Below are 26,439 nucleotides of genomic sequence, written 5' to 3' on the forward strand. Positions count from 1 at the left end.
TAATTGACTATACAAATAGTTTCAAATTCTCTTTAAAAGAATTGGACAAAGCAATTTTAAAAGTTGTATGGGTACTGGGGCAGCTCGATGGTGCAGTGGATAGAGCACCAGCCCTGGAGTCAAGAGGACCTGAGTTCAAATATGACCTAGCTTTGTGACCCTGGGCAAGTCACTTAACCCTGATTGTCCTGCCCTCCACACACACACACCCCCGCCCCCCTCAGAGACAGAGACAGAGAAAAGAAAGAATAGGAAAGGAAAAAAGTTGTAATGGGCCCTATGGAAAGCTGGAAGGGGAGGACTGGTCTTGACCTACGCTTTCATTAATATAGGGAACTCCTAATAAAGAGACAATTCCCTTTACCAATGTAGTTCAGCAACTGTTAATGAACTTGTAGTTTCAGATAGTTGCCTGGGACGGAGAAGACTGATTAATTTTTTTATGGTTACATGGCCTGTGTAAGGTCAGAAGGAGGAGCTGACTCTGAGGTTTGCTCTCTCTATCTACTGGCCAGGCTTTCTCTACTAACATATAGAGATGTATGAGTCACTCAAGGTCTTATTGTGGAATGGAAGTGACCCTGGGCTCACAAAAGAAACAGGAGCTCTAGCAGAGCCTTCCAAGCTTCAGACATTGAGCACAGACCCAGTGAGGAGCCAAAGCTGGCTCTAGGGCAATGACATTTCCAGTTTCAGATACTCTTAAAGACTAACTGCTAGGTTAGAAAGGGATGGAAATCTGCATTGGTGTAGGGAGTACCCACAATGATGAAATCACAGATCTTTGAATCAAGGAAGTAAATATGTGAGAGGCTGGAAGGCAATGAGCACATCTGTAACTATTTGGGTCATTTTCTAAAATGTCTTTTATGTTTCCTCCCCAACACCTGACCCCAGCAGTTTTTTCAATACCTCTCCTCATACCGGACCTGCTGTTCCTTCTTCTTTCAGGTGAAATCCTGAAACTTCAGGGCAACGTCGGAGGCTAGGATGAAAAAGCCTGTCTACCTCTAAGGTCACAGCTTTTGGACTTAGGTTGAAATTGCAAAGGAGAGGGAATGAGGCAAGGATCAGGAGTAAAGGCTTTGGTTTAGGCCCCCACAGGGAGGAACAATAGTCCCAATGAGGAAAAATATGGAAGGTAAAAGTGAACAGATTTGCAGCTACATGCGGTGCACTTGAAAATCTTTCTTAGATGTGGAAAGACTCTTTAGAACACTTGATTTACAGATTCAGCAGAGCTGGAAGCTGTGAATATCCTGAGCAGTGCAATGAAATTCCCAATTCCAGAATTCCTAAATTGATAGGTGATTTTAGCCTATGAACACACAAAGTCAAGATACACTCTGACAGCTTGACCCCTAGCTCTTTGCCTTAAGAGAGAGGTTTTAAAAAATTTAAATGACAAACGCCCTGAATTTGGAGTCAGAGATCTGAGGCTGGCATTTTGGTTTAGATGATTTCCAAGGTCTCTTCCAACCAACTTAAAATGTATAGTCCTTTGATCTCTCGTTCTGTTTTATAAATTTGGCTTTTGGGTAATTATTCTTTAAAGACAAGCTGTCTTTATTTCCTCATCCCAGTCCTTTTGTAGGTTCAGAGTAATATATTTCTAGCCCAAAAGGCTGTGGCAAAACTGTAAAGCATTACAGTCTTAGAATGTTGGAGCTGAAAGGGACTTGGGCCAGGAAGGGGGGGAGGGGGGGGGAGAATTTCATCCAATCCCTTCATTTTATAGCTGATGGAACAGAGAACAGAGAATGTGAAGTTACTTAGCCAAAGCCACAAAGCTGGTTAGAAAGAAAGTCAGGACTGGAGTCCAGATCATGTGACTGAATTCAATTTAGTACCAATTTAGTAGGCACCTATGGTATACTGAGTTTAGATAAGATGCTGTAGCTCTGGTTATGAAGCTTACAGAGCAGTAGGCAGATACAAGATTTACAAAAGTAACTACAAAGAACTGCAAGAAAAGTTCAATTTGCATTCCAGAAGGAAAAAAGATCATTGCTGCCTGGAGAAATCAAGGAAGACTTCCTTGAAAAATGTAGCATTTGAGTGGGACTTTAAAAGTTAGGTAGTGTGGGGGGCAGCTAGGTGGCATAGTGGATAAAGCACTGACCTTGGATTCAGGAGGACCTGAGTTCAAATCCAGCCTCAGACACTTGACACTTACTAGCTATGTGGCCCTGGGCAAGTCACTTAACCCTCATTGCCTGCAAAAACAAAAAACAAAAAAAAAAGTTAGGTAGTGAAAAGGGGAAGGAGGGGGAATTACTAGGTTTAGAAAACATCAGTCAATATACAAATTCATGTTAACTTTTCCTGGGCCCTCCCTGCATCAAGGTACTATCCTTTTGTTTTTCCCTAATTGAATTCTCATCTCACTCCCCACAAAAGCTATTCCCAATCCTTTTTTCCCCTCAAGCCCCCCACAACTCTCCTTACCACTGTCTCTTAGGTAAAGAGAATGCATTTTACTTTATGGAGAAATTTGCATTCCATATGAGCCGCCTCTTCTCCCATTCTCAAAACTCTTTGATATCATCTTTCATTCCCTCCTCCTTTCCCCTGGTGTCCAACAAAGACTTGGCCTTCTATCTTCCCCTTATCCTTCCATGAGGGAAGGATGGTTGCTCCCTTTCATGACTGCACCTCACATTGGACTACGTTTTCTCAGGCTCTCTCATTTTCTCTTATCCCTCTCAGTATGCCTTTTCCCCAATGCCTCTTGCTTAAACACTTATTTCTAACTCTCTCTAGTCCTTTTCTTCCTCCATTCTCACCCCACTGTACTCTCTGGAACCCTCCTTCATTCTTTTTTTAAATTAACTGTGGGGTTTTGTTATTTAATAAACAAAAATCAGTCTTTTCCTGCTTCCCACCCCATCAAAAAAAAAAACCCTCCAAGAATAAATATTCATAGTCAAGAAAAACAAATTCCTTCTTTGCTCATGTTCAGTGTCTCATTCTGCACCCTGAGTCTGTCACCCTTCTGTCAGGAGTTGGGTACCATATTTCATTACCAATCCTCTGGAGTCATGGTTGATCACTGAGTTAATCAGAGTTCTTAAAGAGCTTTCAAAGTTGTGTATTTTTCCAGGGTTGTTGTTACTGTATAAGATCCTCTCCTAGTTCTGCACACTTCACTGTGCTTCGGTTCATGCATGCATCCCAAATTTTGTTGAAACCATTCCTTTCATGATTTCTTATAGCACAATGGCGTTCGTTCCACCATATTCGTGTGCCTTTCCTTAGTTGATGGGTACCCAATCTTGCTTTATTCCTCACCTATCAAATGAGGAGATTTGATCTCTTAAGATCCCTTTCAGCTATGGATCCTGTGATCTTGTGAATATTAAATTGAACTAAGTGTTTGTAACTAGAAACAAAAATTCAGACAGCAGTTGTACAAATAGATTAGTGCATTAGAGAACTATGCATTTTCAGTGTGAGATCAGAATTGAAAAATACATATGTACTGACACAAAGGAATTATCCAATGAGCTTTGTATCCAGCCCCAATGTGCCCTTTTCCTAAGAGCTGAGATCAAACATAGATGGGCATGTTCCTGCTTTTGTCATAGTTTTTGACTTTTCATTAGTCGGCATGATACAAGATGTAATGTATGATACCAGCAGTAAGAAGTGAGTGAACCCAGGAGGATCTGTCAAACATAGTATTAGTAAGCTGTGTGTAAGCAGGGTTTGAGGGGGCTCTCTCTTTTATTCTCACAGCTATTTCCATTCCATGAGCTGGCATGAGTTTTCCCCACAACCAATCATCTTGATAAAGCACCCTAACTGCCTGACATATCTGATGACATGCTTGGCAGGATTCTTTCACTTTCCAAAATAATAATGAACATTGAGTAAATGATAGGCCAGAGGGTGAGCAGGAATAGAAATCTGGCTGACCTCTCATCACTTTGAGACTACTGGGCTCTAATTTTTGTCCTAGGGGCTCACTCCACAGCCTGGCTGTCTGGGGCATAACTCACAACCCAGTTGTTGGAAGGCAGCCTACCACCCAAATAGTAGCAGGTCTTTATACCCTCTACAGCGGTACAGAGATCAGCACAGGCAATGGAAGCCCAGATAAAGGCATTGCTAAAGAGGGAGGAGCACTGAATTTGGATTCGACAGACCTTGGTTCAAATTTTGGCTCTGATACATGCGACTGAAGTATGTGAAGAAGTCACGCAACTTTTCTGGGCCTCTGTTTCTTTATCTTGAAAGTAAAGGGGTTGGAGTAGATGACTTCCAAGGTCCCTTTCCACCCTAAATCTTGATCTTCTGATCACAAACAGGAGGTGGAATTATGGTCCTTGTTACAGCAGGCCCTGAGTTAAGCAATATCACCCTAAGGTTAATTTAATACAAATACTGGACTTCCAAACTCTCCATACATCAACCCCATTTCACTGGCAACATTTTAGACACAAAATGAGATGATGTATGCAGAATTCTTTCCAAACCTTAAAGCACTATATTACTGCCAGTTATAATTATTTTTTGTGTGTGTATGTGTGTGTGTGTAAAATACATCATTATTGACATTATTACAATAACTGACACATGGCCATCCCCACTTCCAATTAGAGGCTAGTACTTCCCAATTAACATTACATGTAGATTTAGTCCAAGGTACACAAACCCCACAAAGGAGCAATAACAACTTACATATATGTTACATTAAGGTTTACAAAGTGCTTTCCCTAAAACAATTCTCTGAGAAACAGCTGGAAGGAGAGTGTGGTGTAGTGAGGCCAGCAAACCTAGTTTCAAATCTCAAGGGGGCCACGTACCACCTCTGAGTCTACTGGCAAATTCTCCAATTAAAGAATGAAGAACTTGCACTAGATAATTTCTTAGGGTAGCTCTAAAAGATATGGTAGAGGTAGTACAAGCATAACCCCAGGGTCTCACCTTCATGTGGGCCCCTCCCCCCACCTCCGAGAAGTTACTCTGGGTCAAAGATATGTTTTGATTTATCAAAACTTTTACCAAAGTAACTGGAAGATACATTAGTTCAAACCAAAAGATATTAAACATACCAAAATAAGTTTCAAAGGAAACTCCCACATACACAGAGAAAGAAGTACATTCTCCCATGAATTCCCATTCATTAAAAAGTAAAGGGAACATGTGACACCAAAACAACATAGATTATTTTATTTAAAAACAGGGCTGTGTCCCAACTGGAACCTGCCTCCATCACTACCACTGCTGTCTATCAACAGATAAACTAATGTCATCCAACTGACTGGGTGGTGCACTGAGCTAGAGGTCTGCACCTTTTTTGAGGCATGGCTTGACTCTCTGGTGAAACCTATGGACCGGTTCTCAGAGTAATGGTTTTAAATGCATAAAATAAAATACAAGGGATTACAGAGGAAACCAATTAAATTGAAATAAAAATGTAATTTTTCCCCATACAAGTTCATGGACCTGATGAAATCTACAGCCAGGTTAAGAAACACTAATAGACACTGCTGGGCTATTTTGATAAGTTGTTCTCTCCACTGCTCTGCATACCCGCACCCTGTGTTCTCTGCTACTATCTGCTAGCTCTCTGACATTGCACAAGCTTTCTGCTGCTTTCTACTGCCATGTGGCCTTTTTTCTTTCTCTAAGGAAGAGGTTTCAACTATTTTAGCACATAGCTTCAGGTACTGTCTATTAGGGTGTGTGTATGTAATTTAAATCTCCAAACCATATTCAATAATCTTTAAATTAGGTCAAATAACTCTGGTTCTTCCTGAGTTGTCATTCCATAAATTCAATCTGACTTAAGAGTAAGAAAATTTTTTTCAACTCCTTCCCCCTCCCATGATGTCAATGATGGTCAGTGAAAATTATCAAGGGAACTAGAATAAAAGGATTTGAGTGGAGTTGGTGATCTCTGTTCTACTTCTTTTCTTCACACATATACCCAAGAACTAGGGCTCTGGTTCTTTTAGGTATTACAGCAATTGGTGGATATACATCTTATAAAACTCAGATATGTAATAGCAACATTTCTAGGAGTATTTGCATTTTAAAAGATAATTTATCATATGCAAGAATTTCTTAAGTGCCTACAATATAATACAAATACAAAATACAGGTCTAGTAATAAAAATACAGAAGTGAGAGAGTATCTGCCTTTACCAAGCTTCTTATATTCCACCAGAGGGATACAAAATGTGCATAGATAAGTAAATGCAGAATATGTACAAAATAGAGTGTTTGGAAAGGGGTTCTAAGAATTAGAGCAATCCGAAAAGACATCCCAAAGGAAGTGGTATGTGAGCTAATTCCAAAAGGCAAAGGTGATAAAAGAGAGGAGAATCCCAAGCCTTTTCAAAGAAATAGAGGCAGATGGAATGTAAAATATGAAGAATTATAAGTATGTTAGTTTGCTTGGACCACGTAAAGGGAAATAATATGTAATCAGCTTGGAGGCAAATGGTAAAGACCTTTAAATGCCACACAGAGGAGTTCTGAAAATCACTGAGGGAAAATCTTTTGACTTGTGGAGCTTCATTTAGGTAGTAAACAATCAGAGACTTGGGTTTGAGTCCTGTCTCCAACACTTACTGGCTATGTAGTGACATACCAGTTATTTTTGTCTGTTTCCTCACATGTAAAATGGAGATAATACTACTGACACCATTATTTATTTCACTGAGCTGTTGTAAAGAGAACATTTTGTAAATCAAAAAATTTTTTAAATAAATGAGCTATTATTATTCCTGAGAGAGCCATCTATTTCACCTATATTTAAGGGTCTTGGAATCTTAGATTCAGACCCAGAAGGGATCTAAAAGATCACTTAGCACAATCTACTCATTTTACAAATAAGGAAACTGAGACCCAGAAAAGTGATAATCTCAGGGTAATACTCCTAATCTAAGAGGGAGAAGGAATCTTGGAGATTCATTGGTGTAACTTACTCACTTTACAAATGAGAAAACTGAGGCTCAGAGAGATGAAGCAATTTGCCTAAGGTCAAAGAGACCTACAATGGGGCAGCAGAGCTGAGATTTTAACCCAAATCCTGTAATCTGAAGTGCATCACTTCACAACACTGGCAAGAATGAGACTACATCCCCCTTCCCCCAGCTTTTAAAAGTTTTCAATCACTGCAGACTTCCTATCTTTACTTTTTAATAAGCAACAAAAAACTAACACTTACAATGCACTTTAAGATTAGCAAAACGCTTTCTCCTTGTTCCAGTGACACTGGCCTCCTTGCTGTTCTTTAAATAAAACACTCCACTTCTCTATTCCAGGCATTTTCCCTGGCCATTTCCCCATCCCTGGAATGTTCTCTCTCCTCATCTCTGCCCCTCTTAATTCTAATACCGTCCTCTTATTATTTCCTATTTATCCTGTATATGGCTTTTATGTACATAGTTCTTTGTATGTGATCTTCCCCCATTAGGCTGTGAGTTCCTCAAGGGTAGGAACTGTCTCTTGCCTCTTTTTGTATCCCCAGGGATTAGCAAGTGCCTTACACACAGAAGGCACTTAATAAATATTAATTAACTGACTGACATGGCAATTCATCTGATCCTCACAACAGCGAAGCAGGTGCTATTTTGAGCATCTTAATTTTATAGATGAGGAAATAAATGAACAGAAATGTTAAATAACTTGCCAAGAATCACACAGCAGGTTAAGTATCTCCTTGTCCACTGAGCTACTTAGCTCCCCTCTTTCTTTGGTACTTCCTGAATGAACAACACCATGGTGTCCTAGTTCCATTGCCAACAGCAACAATGTAAGAGAAAAAAAAAATTAACAGAGCTGACAGTGATGATTGACTCTGCAGTGCCGGAAGTACCTACTCACTGTCTGAATTAGAAGAGTCTCTTTTAAGGAAATTTCATCCTATGAAGTAGCAGACCTCTTACTATCTCTGTTTTGTTACTTACATTGTGACCATGTTTACTATGATATAATAACAGTTTCCATTCTGGGTACAACTTCGGGAACTGTACCTTAGGCAGGTTTATTTTTATCTGTAGTCAGGGGTGGGCTGGAATCAACTAGAACCAGTTTGCACATGTGATCATTTTTATAACTAGGAAATCTGCAAATGCTACAAAAAAAGGGCTTGATTTATTGTTTTGTCTCTAAGGTCATGGAGAAAAAGTCAGTAATGCTTGAAGTTTGTCTTCTGTACAATTTTTTCTTGGAGAGTCAGATGTTATATATATACACACACCAGCACACCACTGCCTAGAACAACAAAGGCTTGTTTTATAAATGTTAGTGGTGGTGGTGACGTATGACTAGGTGTGTTTGCCAATACTTCCAGTCTGATGAGCTTTCCATACAATACCCCTCCAGCCTTATATTCAATTCTTCCCTTTCAGCAAATGATAGATAGAAAGTTAGTTGCTCCTTGTAATAAACAACATTCCCTATTATTTAGGTCATTTGGTCAGACTGCCATTTCCCATTCTCTCTTGTCTTCACCCTACATTCACTGTTCTCTCCTTGTACAAATGCTTTCTATTTCCTTAGCACTGATTATCGAAAATTGTTGCAAAGTTAAGATCTTTGATATAAATAGGAATTTAATCTTTTCTACTCTGGAGCCTAAATGTGTTTACCCATGTGCAGATAGAAAACAGGATGTACCTGGATTCCAAGCTGCAGAGCAGGACCCAGAAGTCCCACAGTCAATTTGGTACTTTCTAATTGAATACTTTTCCCCCCAATTTTCAGTTATGATCATACTCTACTTCTTCTCTGCCTATACACAACCAAAGTACAATATATGAGAACACTTTCTTTTCAACCACATTTGTTGTTGGTTTGCCAATACCATCAAATTGATCACTCCTCAAGAGAACCTGCTGGGAACATAACCTGGGACTGAGTGGGATGGGGATTTAGCAAAAGTAGGGAGAAAAATGTTAATATATCTGTTGTTTCTGTGTTTACAGAGTTCGTCTAGTAGAAAGAGGATCCCCCCACAGTTTGCCCCTCATGGAATCAGGAAAAGTAAGTATTACATAGAAGTAAGCATAAGCACATACTAGTGGGTATGCACACTGTGTGTGTTTGTGTTTTTACCTTAAAAAGGTAGGGGCAGCTAGGTGGCACAGTGGATAAAGCACCAGCCCTGGATTCAGGAGGACCCGAGTTCAAATTCTGCCTTGTCAGACACTTGATACTTACTAGCTGTGTGACCCTGGGCCAAAAAAAAAAAAAAAAGCTATTATCACTGAAAGCTGAATAACTTTTCCACTTGAGACTCTGACCAATGAAATCTCATGTAATACATGTAATAATAGCTATGATGATTGGCAATTAGGAAAGCCACCATTAGTCAAGCCCTTTGAAGTTCCTCTTGCCACAGTGGCTGCAACAATACAAAATACTACTTGGCCACTAGATACTGAACTATAAAACATCCAATTCACTCTGACAAGGCTAGAGTTATTTGCTCTGGCCTTGTTACCTCAGACCTCTATCCAAACAGATACAATTCAAAAAGGTTCTGTGTTCTATACAAAAAGGTATTCTCACTTGTCTCTGGTTCTTTCATTTTGAATTATCAGAACCACAGCATATTGCATACTGAGACTCAGCTTTCTTCCTCTCAAATGTCACACCATTTGAGCTTTTCTAATCAACAGTATTATGCACCAGCATCTCTTGTTTTAAATATGCCTTCCCATGAAGTCGGTTAGGCAGCAACTCTATTAGAAAAATCCCCTGGTAAGCTGAGTAGACAAGTTGATTAAAAGGCAGGGAAAAGAAAGAATGCAGCTAGTTGGTACAGAAGATAGAGCACCAGACCTAGAGTTTGGAAGACCTGAGTTCAAATCCTACGTCAGACACTTTTATGCTGTGTAACTCTAGGCAAGTCCTTTGATCTGCCTGAGTCTGTATCCTTAACTGAAAAATGAGGATAACAGTTACTACCTCACAGAGTTGTTGTAAGGCTCCAGTGAGGTAATATATGTGAAGGTAAACATACCAGCCATTTTTACTTTTGAGTATTCAATAAATGTTAAGTCTTTTGAGATAGCAGTTAGGGTGCCAGACTTGAGTCAAAGGACCTGGTTCTCCATTTATTCCTTGTGTGACCTTGAACAAGTCAATTAATGTCTGTGATGCTCCTTTTCCTCATCTGTAAGATGGAGTTAGACTAGACAACCTCTCAGGCCTCTCATCTTAAGTATGTAATACTGTGAAATCCTGTTTTTGACAACGGGCAAGCCATTTAACCTCTAATCCTCACTCTCCTCTCTGTAAAACAGAAATAATTATACCAGCACCTACAGGGTTGTAACAAGTTCCAAAAGAGATAACATATACAGAAAGTACTTGGTGCTTTAATACTATTATTAGTAGTATCATTAATGATTATTATTAATAATTAATTTATACATGCATGGGGTAAATGATGAAAAGCATACAAGGAAGAAAAACAATAGTCTCTACTCCAAGGAACTTTCTAGAAGGAGAAATAATAACTAAGATTATTTTAGGCATGCAAAGTGTTTTACATATAGTATAATCTCTCATTTGATTTTCACAACAACTCTGTGAAATAGACATTGTCATTATTATTATTTTATAATTAAGGAATTTGAGGCAGAAAGAGGTTAAGTGACTTGCCCAGAGTCACACAGCTAATACTCAGGTCTTCTTGACTCTAAGTCTAACCCACTGTTTCTAAGGCAGGAGTTCTTAACCTCTTTTTGTATCATGGACCTCTTTAGTCAGTCTGCTGAAGTCTATGAATCCCTTCTCAAAATAGTGTTTTTAAATGAATAAAATAAATTATATAGTGATTACAAGAGAATCCAAATATATTTAAATACAGTTATGAAAAAAATTTAAAAACAAACAAATCCATGGTTCTAATGAGGCAGGTACACAAATAACTATGATATAAATTAAAGCATAATAAATTTACAGAAAAGGTCATATAAAATCAGATGAATGATTTAAGGAAGCACCAAGCACTTTTGGCTGGAGATGGTCAGCTTCAGAATATGTTAAGGTATATAGTCAATACAAGTGCTAAACCTAATGGGAATCATGTCCCTATTTCATAGATATTCCTTCCACTTCAATCAATCAATCAATATTCATTAAGCACCTACTATGTGCCAGGCACAGTGCTAAGTATTGCCCTTGAGGAGTTCACAATCTAAAGGGTGAGACAACATGCAAATAAATAAATACGAACAAGCTATATACAGGATAAATAGGAAATAATTAACAGAGAGAAGACACTAGAATTAAGAGGGGTTGGGAAAAGCTTCCAGTAAAGAAGTGATTTTTGTTGGGTCTTAAAGGAAGCCAAGGAGCTTCCTAGTCAGAAGAGAGGAGGGAGAGCATTCCAGGCATGGAGGACAGATAAAGAAGAAGCCCAGCACTGAGAGAAGGAGTTGGCTTGTGTGTGGAACAGCCAGGAAGCTCATGTCAATAGACTGTAGAGTACACGTCAGGGAGTAACGCATAAGAAAACTGGAGGGGGCTAGGTTATGAAGGGTATTGGATGCCAAACAGAATGGTTTGTATGTGATCCTGGAGCCAACAGGAAGCCTCTGGAGTTTACTGAATTGGGGACAGGGAAGGTCACATGGTCAGACCTGTACACGAATATCACTTTAGAAGCTGAAGGGAGGATGGACTAGAGTGGGAAGAGACTTGAGGCAGGCAGATTCACCAGCAGGTTATTACAATAATCCAAGTGTGACAAAGGTGAAATTGACAGACCTTGGCAACAGATTTGATTTGGGAGGTGAGAGATAGTGAGGGGTCAAGAATGACTCATCTTTCGAGCCTGTGAGGATGGTGTTGTCCTCTACAGTAATAGTTGCCCTATACAGTAACAGTAAGATACAGAGGGCAGAGTAATTAGGGGTAAATATAATAATTTCTATTTTGGACATGTTAAGTTTAAAGTGACTACCAGATATCCAGTTGGAGATGCAAGACTGGAGGTCAATAGAAAGGCGGGGGTGAGATAGATAGATTTGAGAATCATCATCACAGAGATTGTAATTAAACCCATTAGGAGTCTATAGAGCTGATAAGAATACTAAGAGAAGTCATATAGAGGGAGAAGAGTGTAGACAGTCCAGCACAGAACCCTGTGGGACACCTGTAATTAGATAGCACGATCTGATCTGGAGGGAGATCCAACAAAGGAAACTGAGAAGGAGTGGTCAAATAGAAGAAAAACCAAGAGTGAGTGGTGTCCCTAAAAGCTTTAGAGAACAGAGTATGAAGGAGAGAGTGATCAACAGCGTCTCGGGCTGCAAGGAGAGTGAGGATTGAGAAAAGGCCGTTGGATTTGACAAATAAGAAATTAGTGCTAACTTTGGAGAGGAGTGTCACAGTGTAATCATAAGGTAAGATGCTACTTCTGGTGATTAAAAAAAGCAATTACCTCCTGAATCATTGCACATGTCTGGGGTACCCTTAGCCTTCAGACCTTGGCTACCCTAACTTCTTTACTCAAACACATATTGCAATAGCAGCTTTCACTTACAAATCTCATCATTTGAAACAAAGGATTATAGGATGCATAGCTAAGGAAATCTTAATGATCACTTAATGCAGCTCAATAATTTTATAGATGAGGCAGCTGAGGTTCATGGAGGTTAAGTGGACAAGTGTATACTTATCTAAGTACACTCAAGGATTAAGCAGAGAATCTGGGATAATGGGTTTTAGTCTAAAAACGATCTTTTAAGGTCTGCAGTTACATAAAATCAAAGAGCAGCATGGTATAGTGAAAAGAACACAAAATATGGAGCCTGAAGACTTAAGAATTCTAGATTTAATAATTATTAACTTTCTTAACTATGAACAAGTCATTTCTCCCCCCTTTGAATCTGTTTCCTCATCTGTTAAGTGGGGATGATGATATTTATCCTGCCTTCTCAGAGTTGCAGAAAAATGCTTTGCAAACTGTAAAACGGTATAGAAATGTGTGCAATGATTCATTATCATTGCACATTTCTTGATTATCAGTTTGAGATTTAGGGTTGCCTGTGTAGTCATTCACTATAATTGAAATATTTAAGAGCATATCTTAAAGGTAATGTATTTCTTATGCATCATTAGAAATACATTGCGGGGGCAGGTAGGTGGTACAGTGGATAAAGCACTGGCCCTGGATTCAGGAGTTCCTGAGTTCAAATCCGGCCTCAGACACTTGACACTTACTAGCTGTGTGACCTTGGGCAAGTCACTTAACCCCCATTGCCCCACAAAAAATAAAAATAAAAATAAATATATTGCATAGTTCTGGACTCAGGTTCATCACCTTCCATAAAGGAAAGAAACTCCTTAAAAAGGACAGTTCTAAGAACATGCACATCTAGCATCAGTGTAGAAATAAGTGTTTTCCTGATTTGATGACTGTATCCTTTACCTATTTGCATGCTTCTCCTCTCCCTCCCTCCTTTCCCCCCTTTTTTCCTTCCTTCTCATCAGCTGGATTTTTCTTCTCTCTCAACAGATCCTCCCTGGAGTCCGTATCATAATTGCAAATCCAGAAACAAAAGGACCCCTGGGAGACTCTCATCTTGGGGAGGTAAGTAATAGAAGTTGTCTTTTGCAAGGCCTTCCCTCTAAGACCAAATTTTCCTCTTCAGACACTCATATTCTATTCTCCTTGAAACCAGGGAGGACCTTTTCACACATGCATTTGATCTCTAATTGGAACCTCATGAATGAATGAGAGACTGAGCCAACAAATAGCCCCCAAAGGAAATGGAGCTTGGGAAACGAAGTACAAAGTCTGATTTGATCAGATCTGGAATACTTGACAGAAGTATCTGTTATACTACATATATGTCTCAAACAGTTACATCTCTTCCCCAGAATAACAAAATGTCAATTCCTTAAGGAAGTGCATGAGATTCTTTATGAGATTCAGTAATGATTTAAACACACATTTGACTATAATAATGCAGAGGAATTGGGGAGAGAGAGAGAGAGAGAGAGAGAGAGAGAGAGAGAGAGAGAGAGAGAGAGAGAGAGAGAGAGAGAGAGAGAGAGAAAGAGTCTGTCTCTCTGTCTGTCTGTCTCGCATGTGTATGCATCTCTAATCCTCACCTATCTGAACAAATCCTCCTCCCTTTGGATTCCCTTATATAGGTTGCCCTTGCTGACAATTCCTCATATGCAAAAGAGATTTAGAAAGATGACTAAAAATAATAATGCTGAAATTTAGAATCGAGATACAGTTTTATCACTTAGGAAATGATGGCCAGTGTTTTTATTTCAGGTCATAAAATACATGTCCTTTAAAATTTACAGTAGAGATTGGAGGATAATATCTAGTATTTGTAATTTATTTGGTAAAAGTAGCCATGGAGGAGACAAATCTTGAATCTCTTACTTTACCTGTTTTTTTCCTTGTAATAACCCTTTAAATGCAAGATCAGATCTCATTTCTTAAACTCTTTTTTCTCAAGGGGCTTTTATTGGCTCTGCTCCTTGTTCATATGTGAAGACCCCTAAAGAACTGATAGAACTCCACATGTATTTAAATTGAATAGAAAGATCTTAAGGAGAAAAAAAAAACGCTTAGTTAAGTTTCAGTGTCTACCATGGGATACCACAGTGTTAGTCATGTACTAGTCTGCAGTGCCAGGAACCAAAAAAATGTTGGCATAGTTTCTACCTTGAGAAGCAGCATGATGAAATAGAGCACCTGAGCTTGGAGTCTGGAGGATGTGGGTTCCAAACCTGCCTTGGAAACTTTGTGTGTGACCCTGGGCAAATTCCTTCATTCTAGGCCTCATTTCTTCATTTATAGAATGAAGATGTCGCAATAGCGTACCTCTCAGATCCACTGCAGCTCTACAAGTATGATCTAACAACTTACAGAGCAGAAATAGTCTTGGTTAAAGAGGCAAGCCAGTTTGTCCCCTTGTTGCAGCATGGGTTAGTTCTTGGGGTTCCTGGAGCCTACCTTGGGAGTAACTAGTTATCAACCAACCAGCATGTATTAAGAACCTACTACGTGTCAGGCACCAAGCTAGCTATATGCCAGAAGGATACCAAGACACAAACATCCCCTTGTCTTAAGGACACAACATTCTAGAGATAACATCTATACATATGGGGGAAAAAAAGGAAAAAGGGTCCCTTTGGAAGTGTCAGCGCGACAAAGAGAAAGTCCTTAATCTCTGGTCACCCTTCCCTCCAATACCTAGTTGACCATCCAGCAGCAATAGCCCAGAATTCCTCCTGACCCCTATGTCTTATTTCTCTAGTACCCTGGGGTACATTTATCTAGTCCTTTCAGATACCATCATACTGAGAAACCTGGGTTCAGGTTATAATAATAGAAGTAGGATGGTCTATTAGGCCACATAGAGTATGTATACTCCTTGAGACCATCCATAATTCAAATCTACATCAAAAACTGGTTTCCACTTGGAAAATGATTGTGTTATCAGCCACGAATACTATATAAGTGAATTATGTAAGGGATCTCAATACAGTAGAAATCCCACTTTGATAATAGAAAATGAACAATTATACCAGAATACCTCTAAATATGTTTTTGTCCCCTTGTATTTTCTTTTCTTTTCTTTTTTTTTTTTTTGAGGCAATTGGGGTTAAGTGACTTGCCCAGGGTCACACAGCCAGTAAGTGTTAAGTGTCTGAGGCCGCCCTTGTATTTTCTTAAACTCCTGTGGGGAGGGATCTTTGGGGGAGAGTTTAGCCAATAAGATGAGCAATACCTTTAAGGCAGGAAGCTTTACATATTATAAAATCTCCCAAAGCATAGAATGAGATTAATGAATCAGACTTTCAGTCCAAATAAACATGCAATTAGAGGGGGGTGTTTTGTTTTTTAACAAATAACGAACAGTTTTCATAAAATACTTGCCTAAGTCAGTTGAATAAAGCTCTGGTCAATTTTGTTTTGTTGTGTTTTAAACAGATCTGGGTTCACAGTGCTCACAATGCCAGTGGCTACTTTACTATTTATGGAGATGAATCCCTTCAGTCAGATCACTTTAATTCAAGATTAAGTTTCGGAGACACACAGACTATTTGGGCTCGAACAGGCTATTTGGGATTCCTGAGGAGAACTGAGCTTACAGATGCCAATGGAGGTGAGCATTTCCTTCTGAAAAGTTGGTCCAGTTCAGACAGCTTCCTCAGAACAGAACAGATTCCTAAACAGCTGGTCCTTTAATTAGTTCCCAGGTATGCCAGACTCCTATTTTTCCCACCTTCCTTTGGACACCCCCCAAAAAAGAACTGGCCCATCCATCAAGGACTAAATGCCCATTTGCCCCTTTGGGTGGCCCACGAAGAATTGAAAGCAAAAGGCCTTTGAGAAAGCACAAAAAAGTAATCAAATTTGCAAAACATGAAGGATCCCTATAGGTGACAACTGTGCCCACATAGGACCTCCCCAGTGTTATACAGTACAACATTTGGTGTAAAACTCAGCCTTGTTTGCAAGAAGGCACTCTACACTGAAAACTAATGAAAGCTCTTAAGTTATTTAATGCACCTGAAAGCGTGTACTTAAAGATTTGAATGCTTCCAAAACTCTGTATTAAAAAAGCTCCTGTGGATGGTCTCCTTCCTGGTAACTCAGGACCCATTTCCCAACCTCCCCCCAGATGCCTGCCCAAAAAAGAAACTGGCCCTGAAGTTCCCACAGGACAGTTGCTGAGATCCGGTTTGGCTCTGCTCCTTCCTCAGGGTAATTCAGCCTGTCATCTTCTCCTGGGGAAAATGCCCCATGCCCAGTCCTAGCATGGCCATCTTCCTAAAATCTGACTGCTCTGGTTTAAGCAAGTGGCTGTTCTCCAGCCATGGCTTAAAGAAGGGTGTCCCACTGCCCCCTAGTGGATGAAATTAGACCTACCAATTTTGTTTTGTTCTAGAAAGATAGGAAATGAGATTTTGTGAGAGGAAGAGGCTACTTCGCAAGACAAATCAACCATATAGAGAGCCATTCTGGCTTGTAAATGAGCTGGAGCATATAGCTATCTACATGTCTCCTCAACACCTATATCACTTAACCTCTTGAGACAGTTGCAATACTTGGGTATTTTTTCATCTTGGTTAAGATAAAGTGGTTAGTTTCTTTTCCTGAAATTAAGACATTAACATGCCACTAAAAACTTAATGGAAGCTGAATGAACCCACTTAGAGAGTGTCTGATTCAACCAAAAGATTACATTTGGAGTTCTAGAGATAAAAACTGTTTGGGTTTCAACACAAGTTATTTGGGATTCCCGTCGAAAATCAAATTTACAGACACAGAGTTGAGAAACTGCACATTGACTCAGAGTTGGATGGCCTTCCCAACACAATTCCTTGATACTGGGTCACTAAGCCTATGTTTTGGGGGACAGAGGTCACTCCTGCCCCCCCTTACCATGATATCCAAAGAATACCAGGGCTGTGCCACTCCTCCACAGGAATGTAGAGGGATATTAGTAACCATATGTCCTAGAGGATGCTGGTGGCGTGATGGATTAAGCCCTGACCCTGACTCCAGTTTAAATCCAACCTTAGATACTTACTATGGAATCCTGTGCAAGTCATTTAGCCCATTTACCTCAAGTTTCCTCAACTGTAAAATGAGAATCAGAAAAAGCACCTTCCTCACAGGGTTGTTGAGAGGATCAAATGAGATAATATTTTTTCAAGTGCTTAGCCCAGTGCCTGGCACACAGTAGATGCCAGTTCCCTTCCCTTCCCACTTTAATCATAAGTTAGTCATTTTTCAAAGGGAGGCCTTCATTTACCACTTAAAAGATCAAGGATGGGGGCAGCTAGGTGGTACAGTGGATAAAGTAACGACCTGGATTCAGGAGGACCTGAGTTCAAATCTGGCCTCAGACACTTGACACTTACTTAACTTTCATTGCCCTGCCCCCCCTTCCAAAAAAAAAAAAAGATCAAGGATTTATTTCCTTATTTTCTTTTTTCTTTCTTTTTTAAAATTTGCAGGGCAATGAGGGTTAAGTGACTTGCCCAGGGTCACACAGCTAGTTAAGTGTCAAGAGTCTGAGGCTGGATTTGAACTCAGGTCCTCCTGAATCCAAGGCCAGTGCTTTATCCACTGCGCCACCTAGCTGCCCCCTATTTCCTTATTTTCAAAGAAGCACAGGACTGCAATTTATTGTTATTCTTAAACTGGCCAGGAATAAATCCTTCAATGTGAGCCCTCAAAAATACAGTGTTAAATGGAAATCTAGCCGCAATATGGTATGGATGTGGTATATCACCACACTGGAAGTCAGGAATGTCCTGACCCTTTCAAAAACCACCTCTGTTACTTTCTTCATGTGAAAAGTAAGGTGTTAAGCTAAATAATCACTAATGTTCCTTGGATTCATCATTAGAAGAAGAAAAATATTAAGCATATATCAGGGGGTTGGTAGTATGTAGCAAATGGTGCAGAAAAAATAAATATGAACCTTCCCCTCTGTGAGCCCTGAAACTGTAAGAGGAAATTTGACATGAGTAAACACCAACATTATTTGGGGGGGGGGGGGAGGAGGAAGATTCGCTTAAGATGCTGAAAGGAGGGATAGTACAAACAAAGCTTAACAAATTCAAGGCATCTTCAACAAAGGGACTTTGCAGCACAGAGGGTGCTATATTTGGAATCAGGGGACCTGCTTTGCAATCACAATTCTGCCACTGATTAGCTGTGTGACCTTGGGCAGATCACATTTTTCTGATCCTCAACTTCCTCATATAAAATGAAAAGTTTCCATGACCTCAGAGGGCCCTTTCAGCTCTAAGTCTATGATCCTTTCAAACCCACTGCTCTTCTTGTTGGTTTTATGTAAAAGGCCTCTCCTAATTGGAGGTTGTTTCCTTTTTATTAGAGGAGACAACACTCCCAATTGGGTACAGAATTAATTCAGATTTGTTTTTTAAACATTTTAAAAAGAAGCAAATTGGACTGTGTAATCACGATAGCTTAAAAATCTACTTCCTTTCTCCTCCTGGTTCAAAAAACAGAGCGCCATGATGCCCTCTATGTTGTGGGTGCACTAGATGAAGCTATGGAGTTACGAGGAATGAGGTATCATCCAATTGATATCGAGACTTCAGTAATCAGAGCCCATAAGAGTGTCACAGAATGGTGAGTAGCAAATTGTGGAGCCTGGCGTCATTATGAACTACAGTGAAAACATTTCTTTTACCGAGATAACAGAATGCTTCTTCAGGACAGACTAATCATTCCTACCCGTAGAGAGGCAGAATTTCACGGTGGAGCGAGGAGAGCGCTGGATTCCAGTCCCACCTCAGAAAAGCAGTGTGATCCTGGGACAATTAAACCTCCCTGCATCTCAGTATTCTCACATGTAAAATGGGGACGACCACACCAACTTCACAGAGTTGTAAGGATGATCGAATGAGAAGAAGCAAATCCTCAATGCTAAATAAATGCAGCCATTGTTATTCCCAAGAAACAAGCCCTTTACTTATTTTCTAGGAAAAAGCTGTTAGACTGGGGTTGGGTGGGGGACAGAGCAGTGGCTTCAGTCTGAATCTATGAAAAGTCAGCACTATGGCACAGGGACAGCATAGTGTAGTACTGACCCCAGGAATCAGGAAGCCCTGGGTTCCTGTCTAGCTTCTGACACAATACACACAGGCTGTATAACCCTGGGTAAGTCATTTAATCCCTCAGTGAGGCTTAAATTCTAAAGCAGTAGGTGCTTGGCCTTGATGGATAGAAGAAATTCCTCACCAAATGGTTAGGATTTCCTCACTATATTTCTCCAGTTTTCCCTGCACCAAAGAAAGCATAGGTTCACTTTAAAAAAAAAAAAAAAAGGGAATTATTCAACTAACAGTCCATGCCATTTTCCATTTTTATTGTTTACTTTGGACAGAAAGGATATAGGTGCCTTTACTTTAATAATCTGGAGCCAACACTATCCACTGTGTTTAACCTAAAGCTGTTTGTTGTTTTTTTTTTTTTTAAGTTGTCTTCATATTCCTCATGGTTGATGTTATTCTTTTGGTTTTGGTTTCTTCATTCAGTATCAATTCATTTAAATCTTACCATGTGTCTCTGAATCTTTCCTGTTCTTTTTTCCTTAGAATACAGTAATACCAGCTGTCCCAAAAGATTTAGAGCAGTTTTAAGTTATTAAAAGCTTTTGGGGTACCTTGAATATTATGAATTATGAATAATAGTTTTTTCACATTCCTCGATCCCTGAGTTCCTAGTTTGTTTTCAGCACTTTACTATTACAAGTATCACTGCTTTTAATATTTTGATACATTGGGGTCCTCTTTCTTTTGGGGGGGGTCAGGGCAATGGGGGCTAAGTGACTTGCCCATGGTCACACAGGTATTAAGTGTCAAGTGTCTGAGGACGGATTTGAACTCAGGTCCTCCTGAATCCAGGGCCAGTGCTTTATCCACTGCACCACCTAGCTGCCCCTGGGGTCCTCTTTCAATGGTAAATTGGGGTATTATTCTAATAGTGGGACCTCTGGATCAAAAGGCATTAACAATTTAGTAACATTCCTTTGATAATTTGCGATTATTTTCCATTACTGTCGAACCAATTCATAGTTTCTCCACTCTGTGACTTAGCATGTTTGTTTTCTAATGCCCCACAGATGTTTAATTTTTCTACCCTTTGCCATCTCTGCCAATTTGATGAATACAAGGTAATCCCTCAGAGTTGTTTTCATTGCCTTTTTTCTAATCATTAGTGATTATGAGAAGTTTTCCAAATGGTTGCAGCAAAAATATTCTGCCATTGTAAAACACTGGTGGAAGAGAGCCTTGATAGAATGGCTAAGGAAGTGTTTCTGGGCCTTCAATTGTAAACCTTTATTTTTCTTGGGGTTAATAAGTTAGCAATAAAAAAGCACTCCCAGCTCAAAGTTAATATATCATGCTTTACCTGGAACTAATTTTATTTTTATTACAGTGAAAACTACTTGGTAATGTTTTCCAGGAGGCCAAGTTTTGTTAGGCTTTGGAGCGAGGGTTTTGGCTTAAGGAAAACATGACACAGGGGATTTAAAAAAAAAAAGTATGAGCTGTCACTTGGGGTCTTTGAAAATAAATGTATGAGGTATGTGGGAAAATCTTATATTGAGAAGGGAGAAGAGGAGAACATTACGTCAAAGTTTTGTTGGAGGTATTTTCAAAGGAAGGCTTACATTAATTTGACCAAGTTCCCCCCTTATGCCCCCCAAACAACCTATTTCAAATACTCCCTGTCATTCTGTGTGCAGTAAAGCAGTTTACCAGGTTTCAAGTCCATAACAGAGCCTTGGCCCAGTTAAGTGCTTTAAATATTTACCCTCCCTAGAGGCTGGGGCTTCAATCTATCTCTAGTCCATTTAATCTGTTGTAAAGTGCCCTGTATGCTAGTGACACTTTATAAATAATAACAGCCATGTTAGATGACCAAACAGCTGCTTTTAAACATATTTGCATCTGTACTACAAGCTCACCAATGTGATTAAGTAGGAGGTTAAGAGCTAAGTCAGCCAGGTTTGGTGGATTTCCCCATCTAGCTAACTTTTCCAGCCCAGGGACATAATATTAGAGCCTAATGATTAAATAGGGGATTCACTTTAATTAGGGATTTCCTCCTCCTCCTCCTAGATCTTTTGGCATTAGCTCCAGGATCAAATATAAAATATTCAGTTTGACTTTTAAAGCCCTTGTTAACCTGGCCTTTTCCTCCTGTTCCAGTCTTCTTGTACCACACTCTCCCCAACATGGTGCAGTCCCATGACACTGGCCTTCTTGATCTTCCTCAAACCAAACACTCTCCATATATTTTCAATGGCTGCCCTCCTTGTGTAAAAGACTTCCCCTCCTTCCCTTGCTCTTAAATTCTGTGGGTTCCTTCAAGTTTCAATGAAAATCTCCCTTCTACAAGACCAGGAAAGCCTCGTCTCCCTTCACAGTGGTGCCACCCATCTGAAGTGACCTTCCACCTCTCCTATATATTCTTGCATGTACCGAGTTTTTGTTTGTCTCCCATTAGACTCTGAGTTCCTTGAAATCAAAGACTATGTTTTTGGTTTTCTTTGTATCAGTGCTTGGCACACATCTGGCATGGAGCAGACTCAATAAATGCTTAAGTGGCTAACAGGCAGTAGTGGGCATGCTTGCCCAAGGACACCAAGCCTCTCACCTAGGGGAGATTCGATAAGTTTGGCCTCCCAAGCACAAGCACCACCGTGTAGAGGGCACAGCAGAAAAAACCTAATGGGAAAACGCTGACATCCCTCCTCCTCAAGTCCTTTTTAACTCTTGACGACATTGATAGGAAGGAATGCTAACTGTTTCTTTTGAGCCCGCGCATTTGCAGTAAGTCACTGTGAGCGAGTACATGTTTGGCAGAGCACAGTAGCTGAAGTTTTCTGGGTAAACTGTGCAAGTTCACTCATCTAAAAATGAAAACACTGAAATAAAACCCCCTTAACTGTCAAAGCGTTCCTCTCCTCCCAAACTCAAGTTCTCTAGTTTTCTTAAGGGAAAAACAAAACATTAAAGGTCAGTGCAATCACCACTTTCCTTTTTCTTATTTCTAAGAAAACATTTTCAACTTGAATTATCTTCCTCCATTATCCAGTTTTTTAAAAAGTATCTAGTTGTCTCTTGAGGCTCCGCCTATCTGATATATGGTACCCCAACAGTTGTGTTATGGAATTCTATCCCATGATTTCTTTTGTTTGTTTGTTTTAGTGAGGCAATTGGGGTTAAGTGACTTGCCCAGGGTCACAGAGCTAGTAGGTGTTTTTAGAGCTTAAGGCTCTAAAAAGATGAAAAAGATTCAAAATTCATCCTGATCTCTTTTCAGAATAAATCTGAGGTCTTAGGGGACAGAGCAGGAGAAGACCCCCCCCTGCCAATAAGTAGGAAAATCACAGCAAACTGAACCCCTAACCCCTTCTTTCCCTCTTCTAACTAGGCCTCTGTCTTGGAGGTCAAAATTCATACATATATCAATCAGGATATCACCCTCATAATATCTTTTGATCCTCTTCAAAAACAAAGGAGGAACAACCATCACCTTTTCAATTAATGACTGAGTTGAGAAATCTGATACAACCAGTTCATCTCTGAGCATGCACCTTCAATGTATTATCAATCAGTCAACTATTATTTATTAATGAGTATTAAACACTTAGTGGAAGTCACTCCTAATGCTAAGTTTGGTAGATACACCTTGGTCCCTGTCATCAAAGACAACATTCAAATAACTCTGTACATACAAGATATATACAGTGTAAATAAAAGGTTATTATACTGGTAAGGACTGATTTTTGGGAAAAAAATGTGTATACTTTTTTCAGTTTCCCTTTTTCCTTTGCCTGTGAAGATATGGCCAAGAAGCAAAGGGACTTATTGTTTGATGAAAAGCCCAGGGATAAATGAGTCCCTGGTCTTCTTTAAGATTGTCAGTCAATAAACATTAACACAAATGTGTTTTCTTTCCCTCCCATCTTTCCACTCTTTTGAAAATGAGGCCTTAAAAAAAAAGAAAGAAAAAAGAAAATGAGGCCTTTACTGTCCATACACCATCTCCCCCCCACCCCAGCCCCATCCCCCCGCAGTTGCAAGTGCTTTCCAAACCCAGGTTGCATTTTATATATATATGTATATGTGTGTATATACACAGACACACATGCATGTTGCCCCACCCACTTAGAATGCAGCTCATTGGAAGAGGAACTGTTTGCTTTTGTCTTTGTATTCTCAGAGCCTCACACAGTGCCTGGTACATAGTGGTGTAGTGCAGATACACTGTAGGTAAATGCTTGATGGATCAAATACCTGATCATTAAGTTAGGGTCATCATCTGTCACTGGAAAAAAAAACCCGCTTTATTATTTCCCACTCATCTCTTACCTATGTGGACTCTCGGCCATACTACGCCTATTCCTCTCATTTCTGCTTAAGAGACAGTGGTGTCATGAGGAATATATTAGCTCTGAGAAAAAACCCAGTAGTCTCACCCCAAACAGCCTCACTCGTGTTAATTATTTGGCCCAACAATGATAGCTATGGAGAGCTAGTTTTTACATAGAGATTAAGGTTTGTAAAGTGTTGGGGGTTTTTGTTGTTGCTGTTCGTTTGGTTTTTTTGTGGGACAATGAGGGTTAAGTGACTTGCCCAGGGTCACACAGCTAGTAAGTGTCAGGTGTCTGAGGCCGGATATAAAGTGTTTTACATGTGTTATTTCACTTGACCCTCATATCAGCCAACAATCCTGGGGAAGGTAGGGAATGTTTTAAATGTGTTTTCTGATCTTTAAGGGATAGTTTCGATATAAGTTTGGTAGGCAATGTTTCATTGGTATAGGGAACTTCCCAGGAGAAGAAAATCCCTCAACTGATGCTACTCAGCAGTCTCTCTACAACTTAAGAGTCCTGGGGTTTCCTGGAGCACAGAGAATATAAACAGCTAGCCCTGGGTCACACAGCCAGTCTGAGTCAGATGTAGGTTTTCTTGAACCCAGGTTATCTTCATTCGTGAGCCAGTTCTCTATCCTACTATACATCTCTATAACAGGATGTTCGTGATTATTTTACTCCTAAAATCAATACCCTGTGTCCTCATTTACTTGCAAATTTTGTGCAGTCCACTACCTTTTCAGTTGCAATGACAAAGAATTAGAAGACCTTTCATCCAGTGGCCTTCCTTTTGCAGCCATACTTTAGAGAATTTTGCTTAACCGGTGCATTTTTCCCCATTAGAACAAGATTTCAGTCTTCCTTAAAACTAAGTCAACAAAGTGTTAACCTGGAGCAGATTTTTATGGCCAAGTTTTATATTACTTGGGAAAAAAAAACCAACACTGAGAGAAAAGATAATTAATACTGCACATTATAAATTTCTACATTTCAGGGTTTGGTAATTTGATTTTTTTCAAGCTGTACTTAGCAGGATGATCTCATTTGGGAAGAAAACATAGGCCTAATAAGTCTGCTTTTTTTCAGACTCAACTTGGCCCAGATCTAAGTGAATTCAGGTTTTATAGGAGTCCTCTGAACTGCTCCACCATTTTGGACCTTACCATTGTCATGACAGTTGGAAGGGTTCTCAGGTGCCATTTCTATCTGAACAGAAACACCCTCTATAGCCTCCCTGATAAGTTATCTAGTCATTGTTTGAAGACCTCCAGAGAGAGGTGATATTGTGGGCACATAATCAAGAGAGTCCTAGCTCTGACCCTTAAGATTTATGGGACCTTGAACAAGTCACTGGTCGTCTCTCTCAAACAGTTTCTCTATACTAACAGTGCTTATGCTATTTACAGAGTTGCCACGAAGCTCATATGAAGACAGTGGAAGTGCTTTATAAAATTGTTTGTAGCAGAGGTTCTCAAACTTTTAGGGAGCCAGGTCCCCTTTAGAGTCTATTAAAGCCTATGGACCTTTTCTCAAAATAATATTTTGAAATTAATAAAATACATAAGATTACAAAGGGAACCTGGAGTCAAGAAGACCCTGAGTTCAAATCCTACCTCAAACTTACTAGCTGTGAGACCCTGGGCAAATCACTTAACCTGTTTGCCTCAGTTTCTTCATTATAAAATCAGAATAACAATAGCACCCACTTCCCAGGGTGGTTGTGACAATCAAGAGAGATATTTGTGAAGTGCTTTGCAAACATTTGGGACAGTGAGGTGGTACAGTGGATATTGTGTCTGGCCTGAATTCAGGAAGACCCATCTTGCTGAGTTCAAATGTGTGCTCCTGGGAAATTCACTTAACCCCATTTGCCTCAGTTTCCTCATATGTAAAATGAGCTGGAGAAGGAAATGGCAAACTACTTCAGTATCTTTGCCAAGAAAACCCCAAATGGAGTCAGAGTCAGATATGACTGAACAACTGCAAACCTTAAATCACTACATCAAATGTTTATGCTTACACTTACACACATACACACACACTAAAATAAAGATGTAATTCTTTTTTTCAATTTCAGTTAATACATACCCTAAAATCTGTTCATACCCATTGGGGGCCCGTGGACAACAGGCTAAGAAGTCTTGTAGAAATTTATTTAATGTGAGAATTCATTCCATAAATAAGCAAAACCTAGAAAATAGCTGCCTGAAACTGAAACGTTAAGTGACTTGCCCAGGGTCATACGATATACCACATTACATCTCTAAAGTGTTATATAAGAGCTACTTAAATACAGGTTGTTGTTATTATTGCCAATAAAAATCCTCTTCTAATGACTCACTTTGACATGGAGGAAAGTCCATGTGCTCACAGACCTATGGCCACAGAAGGCCACCAAGGTGGATGATGAATTGTATGTTTTTTGTCAGATGACCCGCTTGGCTTATTTTGGCAAGGCTCTTATTTCCTTCAAAATTTCCTTCAAAAAGCCATGTGAAGGGGCAGCTAGGTGGCGCAGTGGATAAAGCATCGGTCTTGGATTCAGGAGGACCTGAGTTCAAAT

General features: G+C 39.8%; 1 protein-coding gene across 1 annotated transcript in view; it reads left to right on the top strand.

Moving 5' to 3' along the window:
- Positions 1 to 26,439, top strand: part of DIP2C (disco interacting protein 2 homolog C) — a 604,567-nt gene that overhangs the window by 576,934 nt on the left and 1,194 nt on the right. Inside the window, 4 exon segments of the mRNA XM_043967134.1 lie at positions 8,943 to 9,000; positions 13,490 to 13,564; positions 15,932 to 16,106; positions 18,991 to 19,114. Coding sequence (XP_043823069.1) covers positions 8,943 to 9,000; positions 13,490 to 13,564; positions 15,932 to 16,106; positions 18,991 to 19,114 — 432 coding nt within the window.

This window comes from Dromiciops gliroides, chromosome 5 (assembly GCF_019393635.1).
Source record: "Dromiciops gliroides isolate mDroGli1 chromosome 5, mDroGli1.pri, whole genome shotgun sequence".
Lineage (NCBI taxonomy): Eukaryota > Metazoa > Chordata > Mammalia > Microbiotheria > Microbiotheriidae > Dromiciops > Dromiciops gliroides.